General features: G+C 39.9%; 1 protein-coding gene across 1 annotated transcript in view; it reads right to left on the bottom strand.

The window, feature by feature from the left end:
- Positions 1-18,572, bottom strand: part of PIK3CG (phosphatidylinositol-4,5-bisphosphate 3-kinase catalytic subunit gamma) — a 29,714-nt gene extending 11,142 nt beyond the window's left edge. Inside the window, exons 1-9 of the mRNA XM_069461988.1 lie at positions 16,578-18,572; positions 13,504-13,569; positions 13,168-13,393; positions 11,423-11,526; positions 7,587-7,733; positions 5,942-6,032; positions 4,980-5,110; positions 3,861-3,972; positions 2,465-2,622 (exon numbers count right to left, since the gene is read on the bottom strand). Of these exons, the coding sequence (XP_069318089.1) occupies positions 2,465-2,622; positions 3,861-3,972; positions 4,980-5,110; positions 5,942-6,032; positions 7,587-7,733; positions 11,423-11,526; positions 13,168-13,393; positions 13,504-13,569; positions 16,578-18,572 (3,030 nt within the window). The remainder of the gene's footprint in view (positions 1-2,464; positions 2,623-3,860; positions 3,973-4,979; positions 5,111-5,941; positions 6,033-7,586; positions 7,734-11,422; positions 11,527-13,167; positions 13,394-13,503; positions 13,570-16,577) is intronic.
- Between the last annotated feature and the right edge of the window lie 410 nt (positions 18,573-18,982).

The raw sequence follows: 18,982 nt of genomic DNA, 5'->3' as shown, positions 1-18,982 counted from the left end.
AGTATTTAAAAAAAAAAAACAACTGTCAAACAGTCAGAGTCAAAAGATGAAGAAACTTACTGTCCATCTTTGTCAAGCTGGAAACTTTGGAAATGCTGCATATACATAATGTATACTGTGGTGTGCAGGCTTTTTCCTGTTCAGGGTGAGCAGGGTGGAGAAAAACGGGGAGAGGGTGTACACAGAGGGTGCAGGGAAGGAGAGAAAGAACCGGTGGAGTTGGGACGGTAACCAGAACTTGCTGCTTTATCATGTTTTATACATTGCCTGAGATCTCATTTCAAAAATGGTTTCTAACTTAAAAGTTTTCAGAGTTTGAAGACACACTGTGTTGGATTTAACAATGGCAGCTGCCATTTATTGAAGTCTCTGTTGTGGTATGAGGCTGGGTTATGCATTCTGCATATTTCATTTAAATGATCCCTAGGAAAACCACAGGAGGTAGGTCTTCCTATTCCCACTTTATAGATGAAGAATCCAAGGTTTTGAAAGGATGAGTCATTTTCATCATGTATGTAGCCATTAAGTAGCAGGGCCAGGATTCGAACTCAGGTTTGTCTGTTACAAAGCCCATCCTTCCAACTACCATGCTATGCTGTATCTGTGCTTAAGGCTTCATGTGCATACATTCACGGGCACTTAAAATATATGCCAGTACTCCAAAACATAGACATACACAAGTACAGCACATTTACAAAGGTGTGTTTTTAGTGATGCACACTGCCTAGAAGTCACGTTAGTGAAAGAGGTTTTAATGGCTTGAGAAAGGATGGAGAAAGGCTCCCCGACTGGGAGGACAGACTGTGCAAAAGCTCACTGCAAAGATCTGTTGCTTTGGGTGGAAGCTGCCTGTAGAGGGAGGCAACCTCTCTGTGGCCGCCCAACACCGCAAATCTTTCCATGAAAGAATATTTTGAAACTTAACAACAATATAGAAAGCTAAAGGGGTGACATCAGCACTATGGGAATGTCATCAGCAACAGGACAGACGGGCAGCTGTTCCAGGAAAATCACTGGCAGAAAGGAAGAGAATATTTATACAGAAAGGAGAGCCTGTCAGTGAAGCCAAACTCTTTGCGTTTGTCTGATTCTTTGTTGTAGTTTATGGCTGCTGTGTTTGTCCGAAGCTAGTCCCACTTCCAGGAAAAGAGAACTGAGTGTTTCCCCCGCTTGGTGAAATTCTTCCAGGGTTTTTTTTTTTTTTTGAGAATCGTTTTTCTCTTCCAGGAAGTTTTGTCAAAATATGTGATTTTTAACTTTAAAGAAAAACAGGACTGAAATGTGTCAAGTCCCTGGAAACAGTCTGAAACCCAATTGAGTTTATGCAGAAAACATACACTAAAAATCCCAAGATGATCTGGACACAGAGATCTCTGTTTCCCTGACACCACTGGAGCAGTGGGAGGGTCAGTCTTGTAATCATCAACTTGAGAAACAGCCAGGAGAACAAACAAAACAGACAGGTTTCAAAACAATGCGTCCTAGTTCCTGTTCCACTAAACTTTGAGGCCTGTGTCATCTAAGGGTACACTGGACTCAAGGAGAGACTCAGGAAAAAGACTTGTTCCTGAGATGTGGAGTGCAGAGCCTACGTAGGATGTACTAAGGGAGGTGGCTATTTAAAGGGCACCCAAGGCAAATGTACATATAAAATAATTACTCTTTGTCTCTGTTTTGTGTTTGTATTGCCATAAAACAGGCATATTACAGTAGCACTTACAACTCCTCTGAATTGTGTTTATTAATAATTATTAACTTTGCAAGTATGAAATTTTCTTGTTGGGTGTTTGAGATATTTAATAGGCAAAACTGCATATAGTCCAGAAAGGAATGGAAAAGCAAGTAGAAACTGAACACTCCCCGGGAGATGGGTAGACTCATGTCAGAGCTTGTATACAGGATTAAGCAGGAGAAGCCAGAGCTCTTGGTAGAATCTGTGGCTAAGTGGACAAGATTTGAAATGAGGGAGGGGACTATGCTTTACAAAAATGAGACAAGCATAAGTGATGTGACATGAATTCCCTGTGTTTATGTGATAAATGTACACTTGTAGCAAAAATCAAGAGAAGCTCACAGTTGTTTGAGAATCCTGAAAAATATGTGTAAAATGTGAGGCTTCTAGCTGAGGTCTTGAATAGATAAACATCTAGTGGCTACAGTGCTCACCAGGTGCCCTTCCTTAAAGCCCTCTCTTTAGTGGCACTGCCATCCTGGTGTTCCCTATTTGGCAGTCCCACTGCTTATGGAATACTTTCACTTGCTGTTTGGTATTAGGTGGGAGGATTACTGAGAAGCATCATTTTGCACCTGCGGAAGGAATCGGGTTGTCCATGCTAGAAGGAGTGGGATGGAGGCTAGACAGGCCTCCAAGCGGAGCAAGAGGTGACGGGTGCTGTGTGCTGCAGGCACCATCTGCTGGGGTGGTGTTCTGAGCAGGTGATGGAGAGGGAGGTAGCTGGCTTACCTGAAATTTCTGAAAGTGTGGGCTTGTCTTCTTTCCAGAGGTTCCCATCACAAACAGGAAGTCTGGGGTTAGCACGAATGGTACTCTCTCTTTATTAAAGCCCAGGAAACTTTTGTAATTCCCAAGAATGTGTCCAAAGTCAATATGGAATAGGTTTCCTTAAGAGAAGAAAATGTCTGATATCATTAAACTGGTGTAAGCACATGTAATAAACTTTCTTTGTTTCTTGAAATATTTTTGAAGTTGCCTAAAAATGAGCTACCTTGGGTGAGAGAGCATTTTTTTTACAATGTTTTGTCAGCTTGTGATATTTTTTGGCTTAGCAGGTGTATCAAGAGTAGTAGCCACAAAGCATTCTTTGAACAAAGTATGTTTTTGATATTCGTCTGGCGTTCTTTACATGACAGCCAAATGCCATAAAAAATTCGCATCTCAAAATTATTCTTAGAAACATAAATCAAAACTCTCTGGCAGTATGTCATCTTTATGCCTATGACTCTCTTACGCTCTTTAAGTAACTCAGGACAGACTGATGTTTCATTCTGCTTGGGTGGGAGAGGGGCATTCACCTTTTTCTTCTGAGTAGCACAATGGAAATAAATCATGAGTCTCCCCTGGGTCAATTTCTGCCACTACAAGCATCACCACCACAATTGCCATCATCTCTTCTCATTTGTTTAGCCCTGTACCATTTCTATCGTCCATACGTGCATTCTCTCTTCTGGTTCTCCCAGGGAGTGAGCAGTTGGCCCCCCTCTGGTGCTTTGCCCAGAATTTACTCATATAATGGTCCAAATTCATAGAGAAAAATCTCATGGTGTGGTGGCCATTACTAACCACTGTCAGAGAGAACAGCAAACCGCTGAAACTGGTGGGTTAGGGAAACAAAACAGTTCAGATTCAAGGATATCTACGAGTTCTTTCTGCTGCTCTGCAACATCTGACACTGGTGGTCACTCCCAGCTTCGCCAGCTTCTGGGATATGACCCTCTCCTAGTTTCCCAGCCGTCTCTCTAACTCTGCCTTCTTCACTCTCATTTCCTGCCTCTTCTTTTCTCACTCACACCTCGGTCCTCAAGGCAGGTGGTCTCTCTAGGGTGATGGCAGCATCAGGGTCCCTATAGAATAATGACTTCTAAATATGTGCTCCAGCCTTAAACTGCATTTCGGAATTACTCTGCTCTGGAAAGAGGGATAATGGGGAATTAACGTTTAATGGGTACAGAGTTTCAGTTGGGGAAGATGAAAAAATTGTGGATGGTGGTGAGAGTTGTACAACAATGTGAATATACTCAATGCCACTGGACTGTACACTTAAAAATGGTTAAAATGGTAAAGTTTATGTTATGTATATTTTGCCACAATAAGAAAATCATTCTGCAGTAAGTAAACTCACCTGTCTCTGTGATCATAATATTGTCGTTGTGTCTGTCGCCAATTCCCAGAACAAAGGTTGCCACACAGTAGCCTGCACAGGAATAAACAAATCTCTCCACTGCTGCCTGAAACTAATTAAAATGCATCTGAATATTACTTGTCTTCTAACTACAAAAAGCAGCATGAATCTATAAATGACTTGCAAAAAGACATTGTTCTGGAAGCCATTTTCAGAGAGCAGGTTAGTTGTGTCTGATTTCATTAGTGTTATGTATCTATTAAGTGCCAACTTTCTCATCGCTCTGCTTATGTTTTAGGTGAAAACTCAGTGGATCACAATAGCACGCGGGGAAAACGAGAGTCAAAGGGCAACAATAATTTAATGAAAGGGTTCGCTTCCTCCCCACGCACCACTTGCCAACAACTATACAGAACCCATAGTACTTTCTCCTTCGTTTGTGAACATATGTTTTGTTTGTGACCGCTTAGAGTATGCATGGGTTCACAAATCCACATGTATAACAGATTAATAAGTGCTACTAATTATATTTCCTCCCCAAAAGGCTGCTCACCATGCAAATGAGAAGTGCTAATCCTGTGCTGCAGAACTTGAAACGACAGCCAAACAGCCTAACCACACAGCTTGTGAAGGATTCAGCATATGCACTGCAGAGGAATGGTGGAACTGACATTTTCAGCACCCATGATTTACCATTTAGATTAGAGTGCAGTAGTAAATTATAAATTACGTTATCGGGTATTTTGTATTTCCCAGGTAGGAAAGAATTTATACATGGTAGCTAAATCTTTCGGCTGAACAACAAAAATAGATAGCCATAAAAATTGCCGACATTATTTTACAGAACCAAATTTTAAGCAAAGCCTGCCTGATAATCAAAAGAGAAGCAAATGCTCCCAGAGTCCTGAACTGAGCACCTCTGTTTTACACAGATCTGCTATGTCACCACCATGGGAAAGCTCTTAAAACCCCTTCATTTTGTGACTAAAGGACTTTACCAATATGTCAGGAGGCAAGACGTTGGTAGGTCTTTTGAAAACCTGCAACCATTATTGCTACCTAAATGACAATATGACAACTCGTAAGGAGTCTTTAAAGTAAGGAAAAGCATGAGCTCACCTTTTCTTCAATAGGGGATTTTTCTTTGAGCCAGTGATTCAGGACCTCATCTTTAAACGCGCCCGTGTTGCCCACCGTGCTTTGCTGAATCTTGGCAATTGTCGTGGCATCTTTCACGATCTCGATCATTCCTATGTGAGGATGCACAGTTTGATGGAGATTGGGGCCTAGCGCCTGACCCAGAGGAGGAATGTCTATGTCTTTGTTGAATGGAAGGCAGAGGTTTTGTTTTTAATTTTTGATTTTTAAAAACCAGCCCGCTATTTTTCAGGTCCAGGCTGTTGGTTTTCTTAAGAGGAAGAGAAAGAAAAGAAGGAAGGTAGGCAAGTTGTGTGGGATATGCTTTCAACAGCCCTGAGTGACAAGAGGAAAGGGCTGGTTTTGAACAGTAATAAATGAAAGCATTTATGTGCTGAGCATATCCTTCTTCACAGGGCAATTTGTGCCTTTTCCTTTTTTAAATTACAGGGTCAGATGTAAATGGTTTTGTAGTTCTCAAATCTTTCAAATCAGAAACTTCAATAAACATATGTTTGATTGAAACTAATGTTGAATGTCTATAAAAGTACCTAAGAGTGGAGTGTGTAATAGCTTTGATAATGTGAATTCTGGAATATTAAAATAAGTGACAGATCTTTCCATCTATTTTTAAATGTTATTTGTGAGAGAAAAGTTTAATGTGTAACGAAATGAGTTAAAGTTTAGAGGTGGAGAAGGAAAGAGGAGGGAACGAAACCAAAATCATTTCCATGTATGGTCACAAGGATTTGAATCATGTGTTCATGTATTTTCAACATATCCATATTAAATTGAGAGTCACACTCACCAGCATGGAAATGTTTTCTTCCTTTTTATATAGATTATAATTGTGATGTTTTAGTTACTAAGTGCCTACACTGAAGGAATTGTAATCTTTTAAAACTAGCTGAGTGGTATATTCATCTTTTGAGGTAACCACATACCTATTTTGTCACCAGTTGCAATGCAGCCATATGGCAGGAGGCACAGATCCAAAGATTCCGTCTCCCAAATGGACTCCATGATTCGTAGAATCTGGGCATCAAAACACAGAAATGTTTCTATTATGAGTATATATATTTATTTAATATATTTGTCTTCTCCCTTAAAAAATAGTAATCTTATCTGCTAACACAAAATATAGAAGTAGCCGTAAAATATGTAAGTGACAACTGTACTTTTGCTGATCAACCCGGCACTCTAAAATTTCCCTTCTTTGCAAGCCTGTTCATTTCGGTACCTGAAATGTACCTTAGGGAAGAGGATAAGTGAATTGCTCTGCTCTTGGGGTAGGGTTTAGCCATTGTTCATCATCTCTCTGTTTAAAATGTTCAACTTTAGTTATGTATATGTTACCACAATAACGCTAACATTCTTATACATATTTACCATTCTAAGTCTACAACCAGAGCAGCAATAACAAAAATGGTAGTAATGATAGTTAACATTTACTGAGGGCTATTTTATGTGTGATCCTTGCATTACCCTATAATGTGGGTAGGATTATTATTCCCATTCTGCAGGTGAAGGAACAAAGGCTTAAAGAGCTTAAATAACTTGTCCTTAGCTGCCAAACTGTGTGCCTATGATAAATAAATACAACAAAATACATAAGGGGAAAGGGAAAACTTTGAGAGGAACAACAGAGGGATTTTTGTATTTTTAAAGCACCCATCTTCAAATAATTCAAAAGATTCTACAGATTTATTTGAAATTTAATAAACTTGTAAAAGGTTTGAAGGATTTCTTTTTTTCTTTTCTAAAAGGTTTCCTGGAAAATACACATACCTTTCTTGAAATGGAAGTAAAGCAAAGGTATTATTGTTTTCATAATAGAAATAAGTAAAAACAGAAACTTAGAATGGAAACATGACCAGTTTTTAAATAGGCTACCATTAAATCAATGTGGTTTGTCTTTTTTAAATAAACCATATTAAGTTTTAGAAATTACTATTTCTACAATGTTGAAAACTATAATCTGGAGAATACTACTTTACAGATTTGTGAAACTAAAGTCTATCCAGAAATGTTAGAAAATATGAAAACAATTAGCACTGATACCTTCACTGTTCACCTTCTGCTCTAATAATATGTTCACTCTCCTCACTTTCCTGCATGATTTCACCAGTTACCTACCTGATAATCTTCTCTCTCCTTCCCATCAACTCATTCACTTGAGTTTGTGTATGTGTATCAGAGGAGACACATCTAAGTAGAGTGCCTATGGGTGTGCAGACATGTCTATAAACAGGAATAAAGTGGGTGCTGGTGCAAATAGGCTATATTATATGTTTTCAAGCTTGGGATGGGGTATATAAAAAGAAGTTAGGTGAGGGAAGTATATCTGGCTATTCAGGAATGTTGGATATGCATCTTGGAAGAAATGGACAGAACTGTGATGCTCATTATACTGCATATCTAATGGTCCACAGCCATGTTCCCCAGGAGAAAACTCTATTATGTAATCTTGGATCACTGTTCATCATATGAAAGAAGAGAACAGAATAGAATCAGTAGAAGGCATGGTTTAGATCTACTACAGAAGTATTTTTTCAGATAACTGAAAACAGCTCTTTAGCATTAGCATACCTGTAAAATAAGCATGTCTTGGCGCAGATCGTCACCATGTTTAAAGATAATTCCAATTGTTTCATTTGATAGAGCTGTAGGATCAGCACATTTAAACTCAAGCCACAGCGGCTTTTTCTTGGAGGCCATCACTTTACATTTTTCAATCTGTAAGAAAGCGGTCACATGTTTCCTACATGCAATGAATAATCAATATACGTGGTGGAGACACTTGGCAATTCTCTTGCAAAGCATCACTATAAACAACCAGGACAAAGTCATAGCTGGAAAATCATTTTCAATATTTGGGTGAAAATACAGAAGGTATTCTCATCAAATCTAGAAATGCTATGTGTGAGCAAATTCACAACACTTAAACCAGTGGCTCTGAAACTATGTTCCAAGGAACTGTAAGAGTCAGCGGAAGTACCTAAGAGGTACAGCAGATCCCACACTCTCTATGCCCCACTTTTACAGAATTCTGGAACTCTCATAGCCCCTTTAATAGAGAGCAACTTCGCCATTATCTGTTTATATATTTGGCTTCCTCCTAAGATTTAATTTGAAAAGAGTTCTAACATACAATGTCTAAAACACCATTATTACAGAATCAGATGCAATAGGCTACATCCAACAAGATGAAATTTAACAGAAATAAGTGAAAAATCTGACACTTAAGTCTAACAACCTCTCAAGAAAACCCCTCACACATTCAAATAAAGTCAAGGTAGAGGAAATGTGGCTTAGAAGTCACCCAATTAAAAATAAAAAGCATAAGAGATTTGGCCAAAGATGAGTTCACCATGGATCAAAACTATGATGTGGTCTTAAAACACACACACACACACACACACACACACACACACACAATTTGGAGCTGTATTAATATATCATAATACCTACCAATCTCTAAACAATGGACAGTGGATATTTGGTGCTTTTGCTATCGGGCCAGCTTGCTGATCATTGTATACAAAATCAAACACACAAGGGAGGAAATTTCCTTAGGGGCTTAACTCATTGCTACAGGAGTTGTTTTTCTGCCATTAACAACTAGAAAACCAGGTAAAATATATGAAACGACTCTTTTCAGACATTGGACAACAGATAGTATAGGTATGTGACCCCTGAAAAAAGGAAGATAAAAGAGGTGAGCCCTATAATTGCCCCAGATTACTGCCTGGAACAGTAATTCAGACTGAATCCCCAGTGTAACAGTCTAAAATACTATAACTGAAGTCTCAGAGAGGAGAGGAAAGAGGGAACAAAAAAATATTGGCTGAAAAATGTCCAAATTTAATAGACTATAAATTCACAAATCCAAGAAGCTCAATAAACCCTAGCAGACTAAGCATAAAGGAAACCATACTAAGGCACATCATAATCAAATTGCTGAAAATCAGTGATAAAAGAAAATCTTAAAAACAGCCTGTGGAAAAAAAGACATATGTAAAGAGAATCAAAGATAAGAATAACAGTTGTATCATCAGAAAATATGCAAGCCAGAAGAAAATGCTACTGAGAGAGAAAAAAAAAAAACAGTCAATCTAGAATTCTATATTCAGGGAAAATATTTTCCTGCCTTAGCCTCCCTAGTAGCTGGGACTACAGGCATGCACCACCATGCCCGGCTAATTTTTTTCTATATATTTTTAGTTGTCCAACTAATTTCTTTCTATTTTTAGTAGAGACAGGGTCTAGCTCTTGCTCAGGCTGGTCTCGAACTCCTGACCTCGAGCAATCTTCCCGCCTCAGCCTCCCAGAGTTCTAGGATTACAAGCGTGAGCCACCGCACCAGGCCAGAATAAAGAGTTTTTTTAGGTAAACAAATCTGAAAGAACTCATTGCCAGCAGACTTACACTACAGAAAATGTCAAAGGCTGAAGGGAAGTGATGCCAGATGGAAATCTGGATGTATATAAAGCAGTGAAGAGTACTCAGTAACGGTAAATACCGTGGATAAATAATAAAAAATTAATCTATGAAGCCTGTTAAATCTATTTTTAACTGTTTAAAGTGAAGATAATAATGTATTTAAAACATATGTAGAAATGAAATGCATAAAAATGAAATGTACAAAAGTAGTACAAAGATGCGGGGGAGTTAATGGAAGTATATTGTTGTATGTGTAAGTCCACATACATGAAGTCATTTGTTATTTGAACATAATCAAGAGTGTGTGGTAGTGACATAAGGACAGACATTTAGATCAATGGAACAGAACAGAGAATCTAGGTATCGACCCACACATATATGGTCAGTTGATATTTGGCAAAGGTGCCAAGGTAATTAAACAGGAAAAGAATAGCGTTTTCAACAAATGGTGCCAGAAAATCTGGAGAGTCACATAAAAATGAACTCTGATCTTTATCTCAGACCACACACAAAAATTAACTGAAACTGGATCATAGACTTAAATGTAAGAGTTAAAACCATAACACTTCTAGGAAAAACTATTCATCACATTTAGTCCAGGAGTTCTTAACCTTGGCACTGTTGACATTTTGGGCTGGATAATTTATGTTATGGGGGACCATCCTGTACCTCATAGGATATCCAGCAGCTTTCCTGGCCTCTACCCACTAGATGCCAGTAACATTATCCCAGTTATAATAATGAAAAAATGTCTCCAGACATTGCCAAACGGTCCTTGGAGGACAGGGAGATCACCCCAGGTTGAAGCACTGGATTAGACAGAGATTTCTTAGATAAGACACTAAAAGAAGAAACCATGAAAGAAAAAGTTTTAAATTGGACTTAATCAAAATTAAAACCTTCTGCTTTTGGAAACATATTTCCAAAAAAATAAAAAGGCAATCCACAGACTGTGAAAAAATATTTGTAACATGTATGCCTGATAAAGAATTTGTATCCAGTTCATATAAATAACTCTCATAAATAAAAATAAGAAGGCAACCCACTTAAAAATGGGTGTAAGATTTGAATAGAAAATTTTCAGCAGAAGAAAATAAGCACACAAAAAGCTGTTCAACATCATTAGGGAAATGCAAATAAGAACAACAGTAAGATACCACTTCACATTTATTTAAATGGCTAAGATTAAAAAGACTGATAATAACAAGTGTTGGCTAGGATGTAGAACGACTGGAACTCACATACATTGCTGGTGGGAATTTAAATGGTACAGCCCCTTTGGAAAAACAGTTCTTCAGTATCTTGTAAACACACTTATCATCCGACCCAACTATCTCACTGTTAAATATTTACTCAAAAAAAATGAATGAAAAACAAAAGTGGCATATCCATCCAAGGGAATGCTATTCAGTCTAAAAAAGGAATAAATTACTGATACATACAATAAGATGAATGAATCTTAAAAGCATTATGCAAGGTAAAAGAACCCAGATGTAAAACTATATACTGCATGATTCCACTTAATAAAATTCTTGAAAAGGCAAAATTATATGCTAGAAAGTAGATTTATTGCTCAAGGTGGAGAATGTGAAGAGGAAAAGGACAAACTGCAAAGGGACATAAGAGAACTTTTTCTATACTTTTCTATGGAAATGTTCTCTATTTTGACAGTGATAGTGGTTATATGATTGCATACATACATTTGTCAAAACTCATTGACTTGTACACGAAAATGGACAAATTTTATTGCATGTAAAAGATACCTCAATAAGCTGATTTAAAACAATATAAAACGGAAATTACCTGGTGCTGAGGTTTCTAGTAGCCTATGATTAGACAAGAGCTTGATAGAAGGCCATCCACAGACTCTCCAGCTTCCCTGTCTCTACACAAACATTAGCTTTTAAGGACTGGGCCCTGGAAAGCATGCTAGACATCTTCAAGAGAAAAAGACCACATGGAGACATCCAAGCGATACCTACCACCAGTGCTCCTGCTTTCAATCCAGGATCATATGGAACTCTAAAACTTTTGGGGAGATTAGAATTCTGCAGGTTTTCCAGCTTTTGCTTCAGTTGTGAAATAACTGTAATTGTCAAAAGTACATAAGAATGATGTGAGTCCAAGAAATTATCAATATTATCTATAACACTTCCTGGGAGCATACTTATTCTCAGCATTCTATGTATTTGTTCTGGTGTGGTGCAGGAGAAAAGAGGGTAGGGCCTTGCCTTTGAGGAACTACCCATTTGAAGTGGTGAGGTAAGTCAGGCTTACCATGAGCAACACAACCATGTACACATACTACAATGGGACAGAAATATGTGAATACATGTGGGATGGCACGCAGATGCCAATATGATCGGGTAAAGGATGTTTTGAGGGTAATGCTAAGGAATCAATACTATAGTTTTCTTTCCAGCAGAATTTGAAACTTTAAACTGCCATCTGATTTGGGGAACAGACATTTGAAGACAATAACAAATGAAATTTGGTTAGGGTTTTGTAAACTCTTTTTGAAAGAGCAGGTTAGGTTGTGCAGAGAAGATGCGACAGCCTCAAAATTTTAAAGGCAAAATACATAAATTAAAAATTACCCTCTGGATAACAGATAGAATGGAGGTCAGTACAAATGCTTCCCTTTCTTAAAACAAAAATAAAAGTAAGATTACTATTACCATTATCATTTTTAGGAGATAGCATTACTGACACAGTGAAAAAGAATCAAAGGGAAAAAGTAGAAATTTAAAATATTCAGAAGTTTAAAATACTGGATGAGTATATCAGTAAGTATCTATATAATGAGCCACAGTGCTAGGTCCAGGTACATAAAAATGAAAAAGAGATATCCTTTGGCTTCAAGGTTCATACAATTTGCCAGACCAGAAAGATATGTTAATGACTTTAATTTAATGTAGTGTTAGTCAAAACCTATGGGAATACAAAGAGGGAGTGATTAATATTCCTAGGGCAAGGACAAGCTTTCTTAGGGTAGGGATAGAGGATACTGAAAAAGGCTTCAGAGAGGAGGTAGTGTGTGTGTAACTGTGAGATATGTATATATCTATACAGTCATCTCTCAATATCCATGGGGGATTGGTTCTTATACTGTATTATTTAGGGAATAATGACAAGAAAAGTCTATACATGTTCAGTACAGATGCAATTCTTTAAAATATTTTCGATCTGTGGTTGGTTGAATTCACAGATGCAGAACCCATGGAAATGGAGGACCAACTGTGTGTGTATATACATACATATATACATATTCTGATATATATGTATATATCAAGAAATGTAAAAAATTTAAAATAGCCTCTCAGTAATTCATTGCTTGAAAAGACTGAAAACTTGGAAACCATATGCACATATTCAAAGATGCAGAGAAAAAGGTAAAGATTTAGAAATAATCTTGTGTGTGTGTGTGTGTGTGTGTGTGTGAACTGTTCTTAAAGAATATATCTTACATCTGCATAATGCTTTTTAATTTTTCAAAGAGTTTAACATCTATTGTCATAACTTCATCATTAAGCATATACATATAGTTAAAAAATTATTAATTTGTAAAAGGAGAACTTTAAATTTGCTTATTCCATGCAGACAAAATACTAAAGAATGTGTTCTTGGCTGCCTTTTATGAAGAGGCAACTTGGCTTCCAGAAAGAATTACAGGCATTTGGAGATGAAGGCATTTGAAAAGAGAACCAAGAAAATAAAGCCACTGTACCTTGGGAACTGACATCATACTTTTCGGCAGAGAGTGACTTAATATCAATGGTGACTTTCTGTAACATCTCGATTACGTGAACTTGTTGGGTAAAGTCGTGCAGCATGGCTGTGCCACACCCCCTCAGATAGGCTTCTAGGATCACGGCGAACCTCTGCTGATAGTGTCTGGACTGGGCTATCTCACTTCTCAAGAACCAAAACAAGAAGTGACCAATTCTCTTGTTCTGAGGGTAAGTACAAGAAGGTTAAAATTATTATGACTAATGCTGTAAGTCTACCAGTCAATGCCTGTCGATTTAAAATTTCACGCTATTATCAAAGTGGAAGTACTTACTCTTAAACCACGCTTTAGCAGGAATCTGGCAAGGGCACTGTCATGGTATGGTTCAAACTTCACAGCCTAAAGGAGGAACACATTAGCATTTGTAAGACTGCATTCTTCATAGGTGCATCAGCAAGAGGAAACCAGAGAAACTGGTGTTCTGCTTAGAGGGTCTTTATGGCCAGAGTGATAAGAATCTCACCAGTTCAGCTCCTCTCTTTTCGAAGACACTTGGGACCAGAATAAACCACTTGCTTGAGATCATAGAGTAGCTGATAACAGAACTGGGATTAGAGGCCAGAACTGACTCACAATCATGTGTGATAGCTGGTCTCGAACTCCCGATCTTGAGCGATCCACCCGCCTCAGCCTCCCAGAGTGCTAGGATTACAGGCGTGAGCCACCGCTCCCGGCCTTTTTTTTTTTTTTTTTTGAGACAGCTGGGAAGGTGAAGAGGCGAGGGCATTTGCTCCAATTAAAGATGTACTGGTTTTACTGGAAGGGTGGAGGGGGAAGATGGAGACGGCTATAAGAAATCTACAAAGTAGAAGGAAAGTGAGGTTATGAGAAAGAAAATGGACAGTGGAGAGAAATGTATAGTACATGTTAGAGAAAAGTATTTGTTAGATGTGAAGATCCTAAAAGTCCGATAGCTTCCCTTTTTGGCTTCTCACTGCAAGTAAACAACTGGCCTAGATCAATCTACACAGAGCAATCACTACCACCCTGCCACCCTATGGTATATACAGAGCGTTTTGTCCAAAAATCCCTGATTTTATATGCTTCCTTGGGTTGAATTTGATCTTCATTTTTAGTGATTAGTAGTTTTCGTACCACTTGGCTAATGTACAGAATATTGACTTAGGTGACAGCTCTATTACTGAGGAAAAAGAACCAATAAAATGTAAAAAATGATTAAATCTTGGTTGCATGAATATTTGTTATATTATTCTCTGTACTTTTCTGCAAGTTTGAAATAGTTAATAATTTTTAAATTAGCAAGACTAATAAATATTGTTTGGATTATTATACATGCATAAATAAAGTTAGAAGATAGATGTCATATATAAACATGAAGAATGGCTTAAAATTAAATATCTAGGAGTATTCCCTTTATAAATAGAAATGGTCTATCTTTTTTTCCAAGCAACAGAAGAAATTCTCATTCTAATTTACATTTTAGGATCTGAGGGCTTCTTGGTAGGATTTACAATTCTTACTTTGGTTTCCAGTTAGAAAATGATCACTATTGACTTCATAATGTTTCAATTATACCCATGTTCTCAAAAGAGCTTTTCATAGGTATGGTCAAATGGGTGCCCTTGTAGCTGCATCTAAGGCCTTAATTCTGAGAATGTGGTTATTTAGCCACCAGTACTCAATTTAGAAATGTTTTACGTTTTTAACCCTAATATGCGTCTTTCTGACCTTCTTCATGTTTCACTTCTCTAAAGACAATGCAGATCTCAACTAAGACACCATTTTGATCTGGAATGAGTCATTTAACCATGAGCTGAAGATGTCTCAAATAGTTTTACAAATGACTACTCTTCTATAAATTTAAGACCACAAATTCAATGTTAATATTATTTATTGACCTCTCTCATTTAAAACAGTTCCAAGAAGAACACTATTCATTTGTCAATTCTGCAAAGTTTTTTTGTGAAAATTCATGGTAGCCTTGTGATTTGGAACAGAGCTCAGGCAAATTTGTTCTGTTTTTGTTATGGAGAACTAGAAAACTAAAGATCTTAATTATTCTAAAATTCTTTAGTGTTATGCCAGTATCTGAACTAGTGGGTAGAAAAAATATTGGATATATTTAATAGATGAAAGCAAAGGTCAAATAATGTATTTAACGTATCTGACTAATGGGAAGGTAAAGATTCAGTTAAAGTTGGTAATATCCAAAATGCTTATCAGAAAACTCCAAGGACTTCCTATAAATATAGAGAATGATTAGACTGTTTAGCGTCTAAAATTTAGCCTAGTTAATCCTAAATATCTCAGGTCAAACATCACCTACTTAGAACTGTCCCTGGGTCCCTCAGTGTAAATTAAGTGTCCCCTGCATCCCTGACTGTTTTCTCATAGCACTCTGCAGTTTTCCCCAAAGCATTTGTCACAATTTGGTATTAAACATCGGTTTGTGTGTGTACTCATTTAATGCCAGTCTTCTCAGTACAAGTTGTTGAATTAATGAATGAACAGGTCTGTGCTCTAAAACAGCATTTCTAGTCCAATTCCTTTACTTCCTTTTCCTTGTCAAGCAGTACAATGTAATTTGAGAACTGCTATAGAACAGGCAAACTGTTCCTTCTTCTTTCTTTCCCTCCCTAGCTATACCTTAAGCAAATCACTTAGTTTCTCAGGACTCCAGGGAACGTCATGAGAACTGGTGTGGAAACACCATTCCATACCTGTCTAAAAAGAGGAGCTTTCAGATTCAACTCAGATATGAGATGTTAGTCCATGGATTGTAATAAACACAGGCAGAGAGTAAGACTGTTTCTGTCTAGCCCACACCATGCAGACACTGGACTGATCCAGGGTATCAGGGGAATAGTGAAAAGAGCAGAGCATGGAGTCAAACATCCTAGGTTTTGATTCTGGTCCGCTTCTTTCAAAGTATGTGACCTTGGGCACATTACTTAGCCTCTTGTGCCTCAGTTTCCTTATGTGTAAAATGCAAACACTAATTTGACCTCCATTATAATTGTTGGGAGAGTTAAATGAGATGATACACAAAAAGGATGGTAATTGCCTGAAGCCTTGGCACAAGGAAGCCTTCAGTAAGTCAAATCTATCATTAAAATAATAAATGAGAACAAAGTATTCCCACAGGGCCAATTCTCCTAAAAAGTGAAGTACTAATGTTTTTAAAATGTTTGCCTGCAAACCCTCAAAGACAGTAAAAAAGTAAATGGAACAGTTTACTGCTTTTTGAGGTGGCTTCATCAGATCTGCTTTGACTGATGACAAAGCCCTGAACAAAGGGCAGTAGAGAACAACTGAATGCTGTGCCTGTGCGCATGCAAATAAATTCCTTCCCAGGAGGGTTCTGTTGATAACACCAGTATCCCTACCTGGACCAGCTGTAGAAGGTAATGTAGAACATCATCGTCCTCCAAGCTCTCCAGTTTCTGAACTGCAATGGCTCTTACATTTTCATCTGAAAAGTTGCAGTCCAGGAGTTGCATCGTTAACCCAACATCCAAAGCACTTTGATCCCAGACCTCCCTTCTGGCTAACAATTGATATGTTTTGGCCACAATTTCTTGCTGTCCCCATTTCACTGAGCTAAACAACTTAGGATATGCTTTAGGATGCTTAAGGCTTTCATATCTAAAATGCCAGAGCAATTCTTTGTCTTCTGCTGTGAGAGGGTTAAGTGGATCAGTGGCTATGATTGCCTCCAATTGCTTGCGAAGTTGGTTGGGCATTTCTGCTCGAACCCGGTCCCCTTCGGGGTCAGGGCTGGGCCGATGCTTAGGCAGGGCTATCGGGTGACAGTAATTGTCCAGAAGAATGGAGATGGACATGGAGTTCTCCTTGTCTGGGTTGGTTGCAGACGTGAGCTTGTCAGCGCTGAAGCTCCCTTGGTCCTCTCCCTTCCCGGATATCTGCCACATGTGGAGAACGTATTCTCCACGGCGCAGGAGGAACCGGTGGTCTATCAGCAGCAGATTCACATAATAGAGAAGCTGAGCTTTGCCCTTGGACTCAGAACCGGCAGTGTCTGCAGAGACCTTGCCGGACAGTGCTGGAGCTTTGCCGCAGTAGATCTGGAGGTTCAGTAGAGCCCCTTTGGGCAAGTCTTTGATTTTGATACTGAACTCAAGCCACACATTCCAGAGCACCTCTTCTGTGAAGGGTTTGGGGCTGGTTCTCCTTTGGCAAAGGACTTGCTGCCCATGCTGGATGTTTGCCTCTACAAAAACCGTGAGGTCAGTATTCCGGGGCAGGACCGGGATATCAATGCCTCTGATCTTGACCCTAAACTTCCGGTCACAGTCCCACAGGGACACAGTGAACACACTCTCATGGTCCTTGCCGTGGATGGTCAGCTGCTCATGGTAGCCGGTGACTCCCGTGCAGTCATCCACCAGCGGCCACTCTTCTTTCCTTACGTCATCCAGGGCTGGGTCCGGAGGCGTGTCAAGCACCAGGTGAATCTCTTCCCCATTCTTGAGGCAGTGCCTCACCCACTGGAAGTTTTTGATGGGCGTTTCACCCACCAGGTACTCATCCCGGCCACAGACGCGTAGCACAAAATCCTGTTCGTTCTGGCTTTCCGGGATGTCCATCAGAGACTTCTTCTTGGCCATCTTGGTGAAGAAGCTCTGGAGGATGGTGCCGGGGGTGTCCTCGGCCGAGACCTTGATGGTCTGGCTGGTGGTGCTGCGGTGGATGATGATGAAGATGCAGTTGTTGGCAATCTTCTTGGACAGGTACTCCGGGAGGGGTTTGGACGTCACCCAGGGGTGCATGGCGTAGAGCTTGGGGTCACGGCCCGCCACCTCTGCCATGCGCGGGGTGACCAGGCGGCGGCGCGTGAATTCGAGCTCGTCGTCGTGCACGTTGCTGACGTCGGTGACGTCGTAGCCTATGAGGGCGGTGAGCTGCCGCTGGAAGGCCTGTGTCTCCTCAGAGGGCGCCCGCCGCTGAACCAAGTGGATCTGGCCCGGGCTCCGGTGCAGCACCTGCCAGTACCGCAGGCAGTCGAGAGTCTGAACCACCTGGTACTTGTCGTAGATCTCATACCACTGGCCCCTCTTCTGGTAGAGCAGGAGGAAGTGGTCCGGGCCGAGCCGGTGGTAGAAGTCCGCCGCCACGCTTGTCTCCAGCGCGCGCAGCCACACCTGGGCCTTCATCTGCTCCACGTTGCCGTGGCCCGCCACGTGCAGCAGCGCCGTCTCGGGGCTCTTGCTGTGGCGCTGGCTGGTGGGCAGCACGAACTCGATGGGGATGAGCTCCATGGGGGACAGGCTGGCCACCGCGCTACGCGGCTTCATCCTCCGGCGCCTGCGGCCGTTGTCCTCTCTCAGAACCACGGGCTGTTCATAGTTCTCCAGCTCCATGCCCTACGCGACCTGCGAGTGGAGGAACAGAGGGCTTTGTCACAAGAAAGGCACTTCATATTTTCCCGTGAGATAGCAGAAGAGAAGGCGCAGAAGAGTGACGTGCGCGTGAGGACCCAGAGGGACGAAGTACTTCAAGCTGGAGGCACTACAGCCTTCAGAGCATGGGCTTTGGAGTCAGGGCCCTTGAATGCTGGCCCCACCCCTTACTCTCTGGGCGACTTGGGCTAATTAATTAATCTGAGCCTGTTTCTCCTCTCTCAGATGGGTGAGTAATAAATACCTCAGAGGGTGGAGGTGAGAGTTAAATAAAGTAATACTTTTTTAATAGCAGTGATGGGTATGTGGGGGTTCACTGATCACTCTCTCTACCTTTGTATAGTTTGAAAAATTTAATAAAAAAAGAGATA

Source organism: Eulemur rufifrons, chromosome 29 (assembly GCF_041146395.1).
Source record: "Eulemur rufifrons isolate Redbay chromosome 29, OSU_ERuf_1, whole genome shotgun sequence".
NCBI lineage: Eukaryota > Metazoa > Chordata > Mammalia > Primates > Lemuridae > Eulemur > Eulemur rufifrons.
Note: the sequence above shows the minus strand (reverse complement) of the source record. Positions and strands in the feature narration are given on the sequence as shown.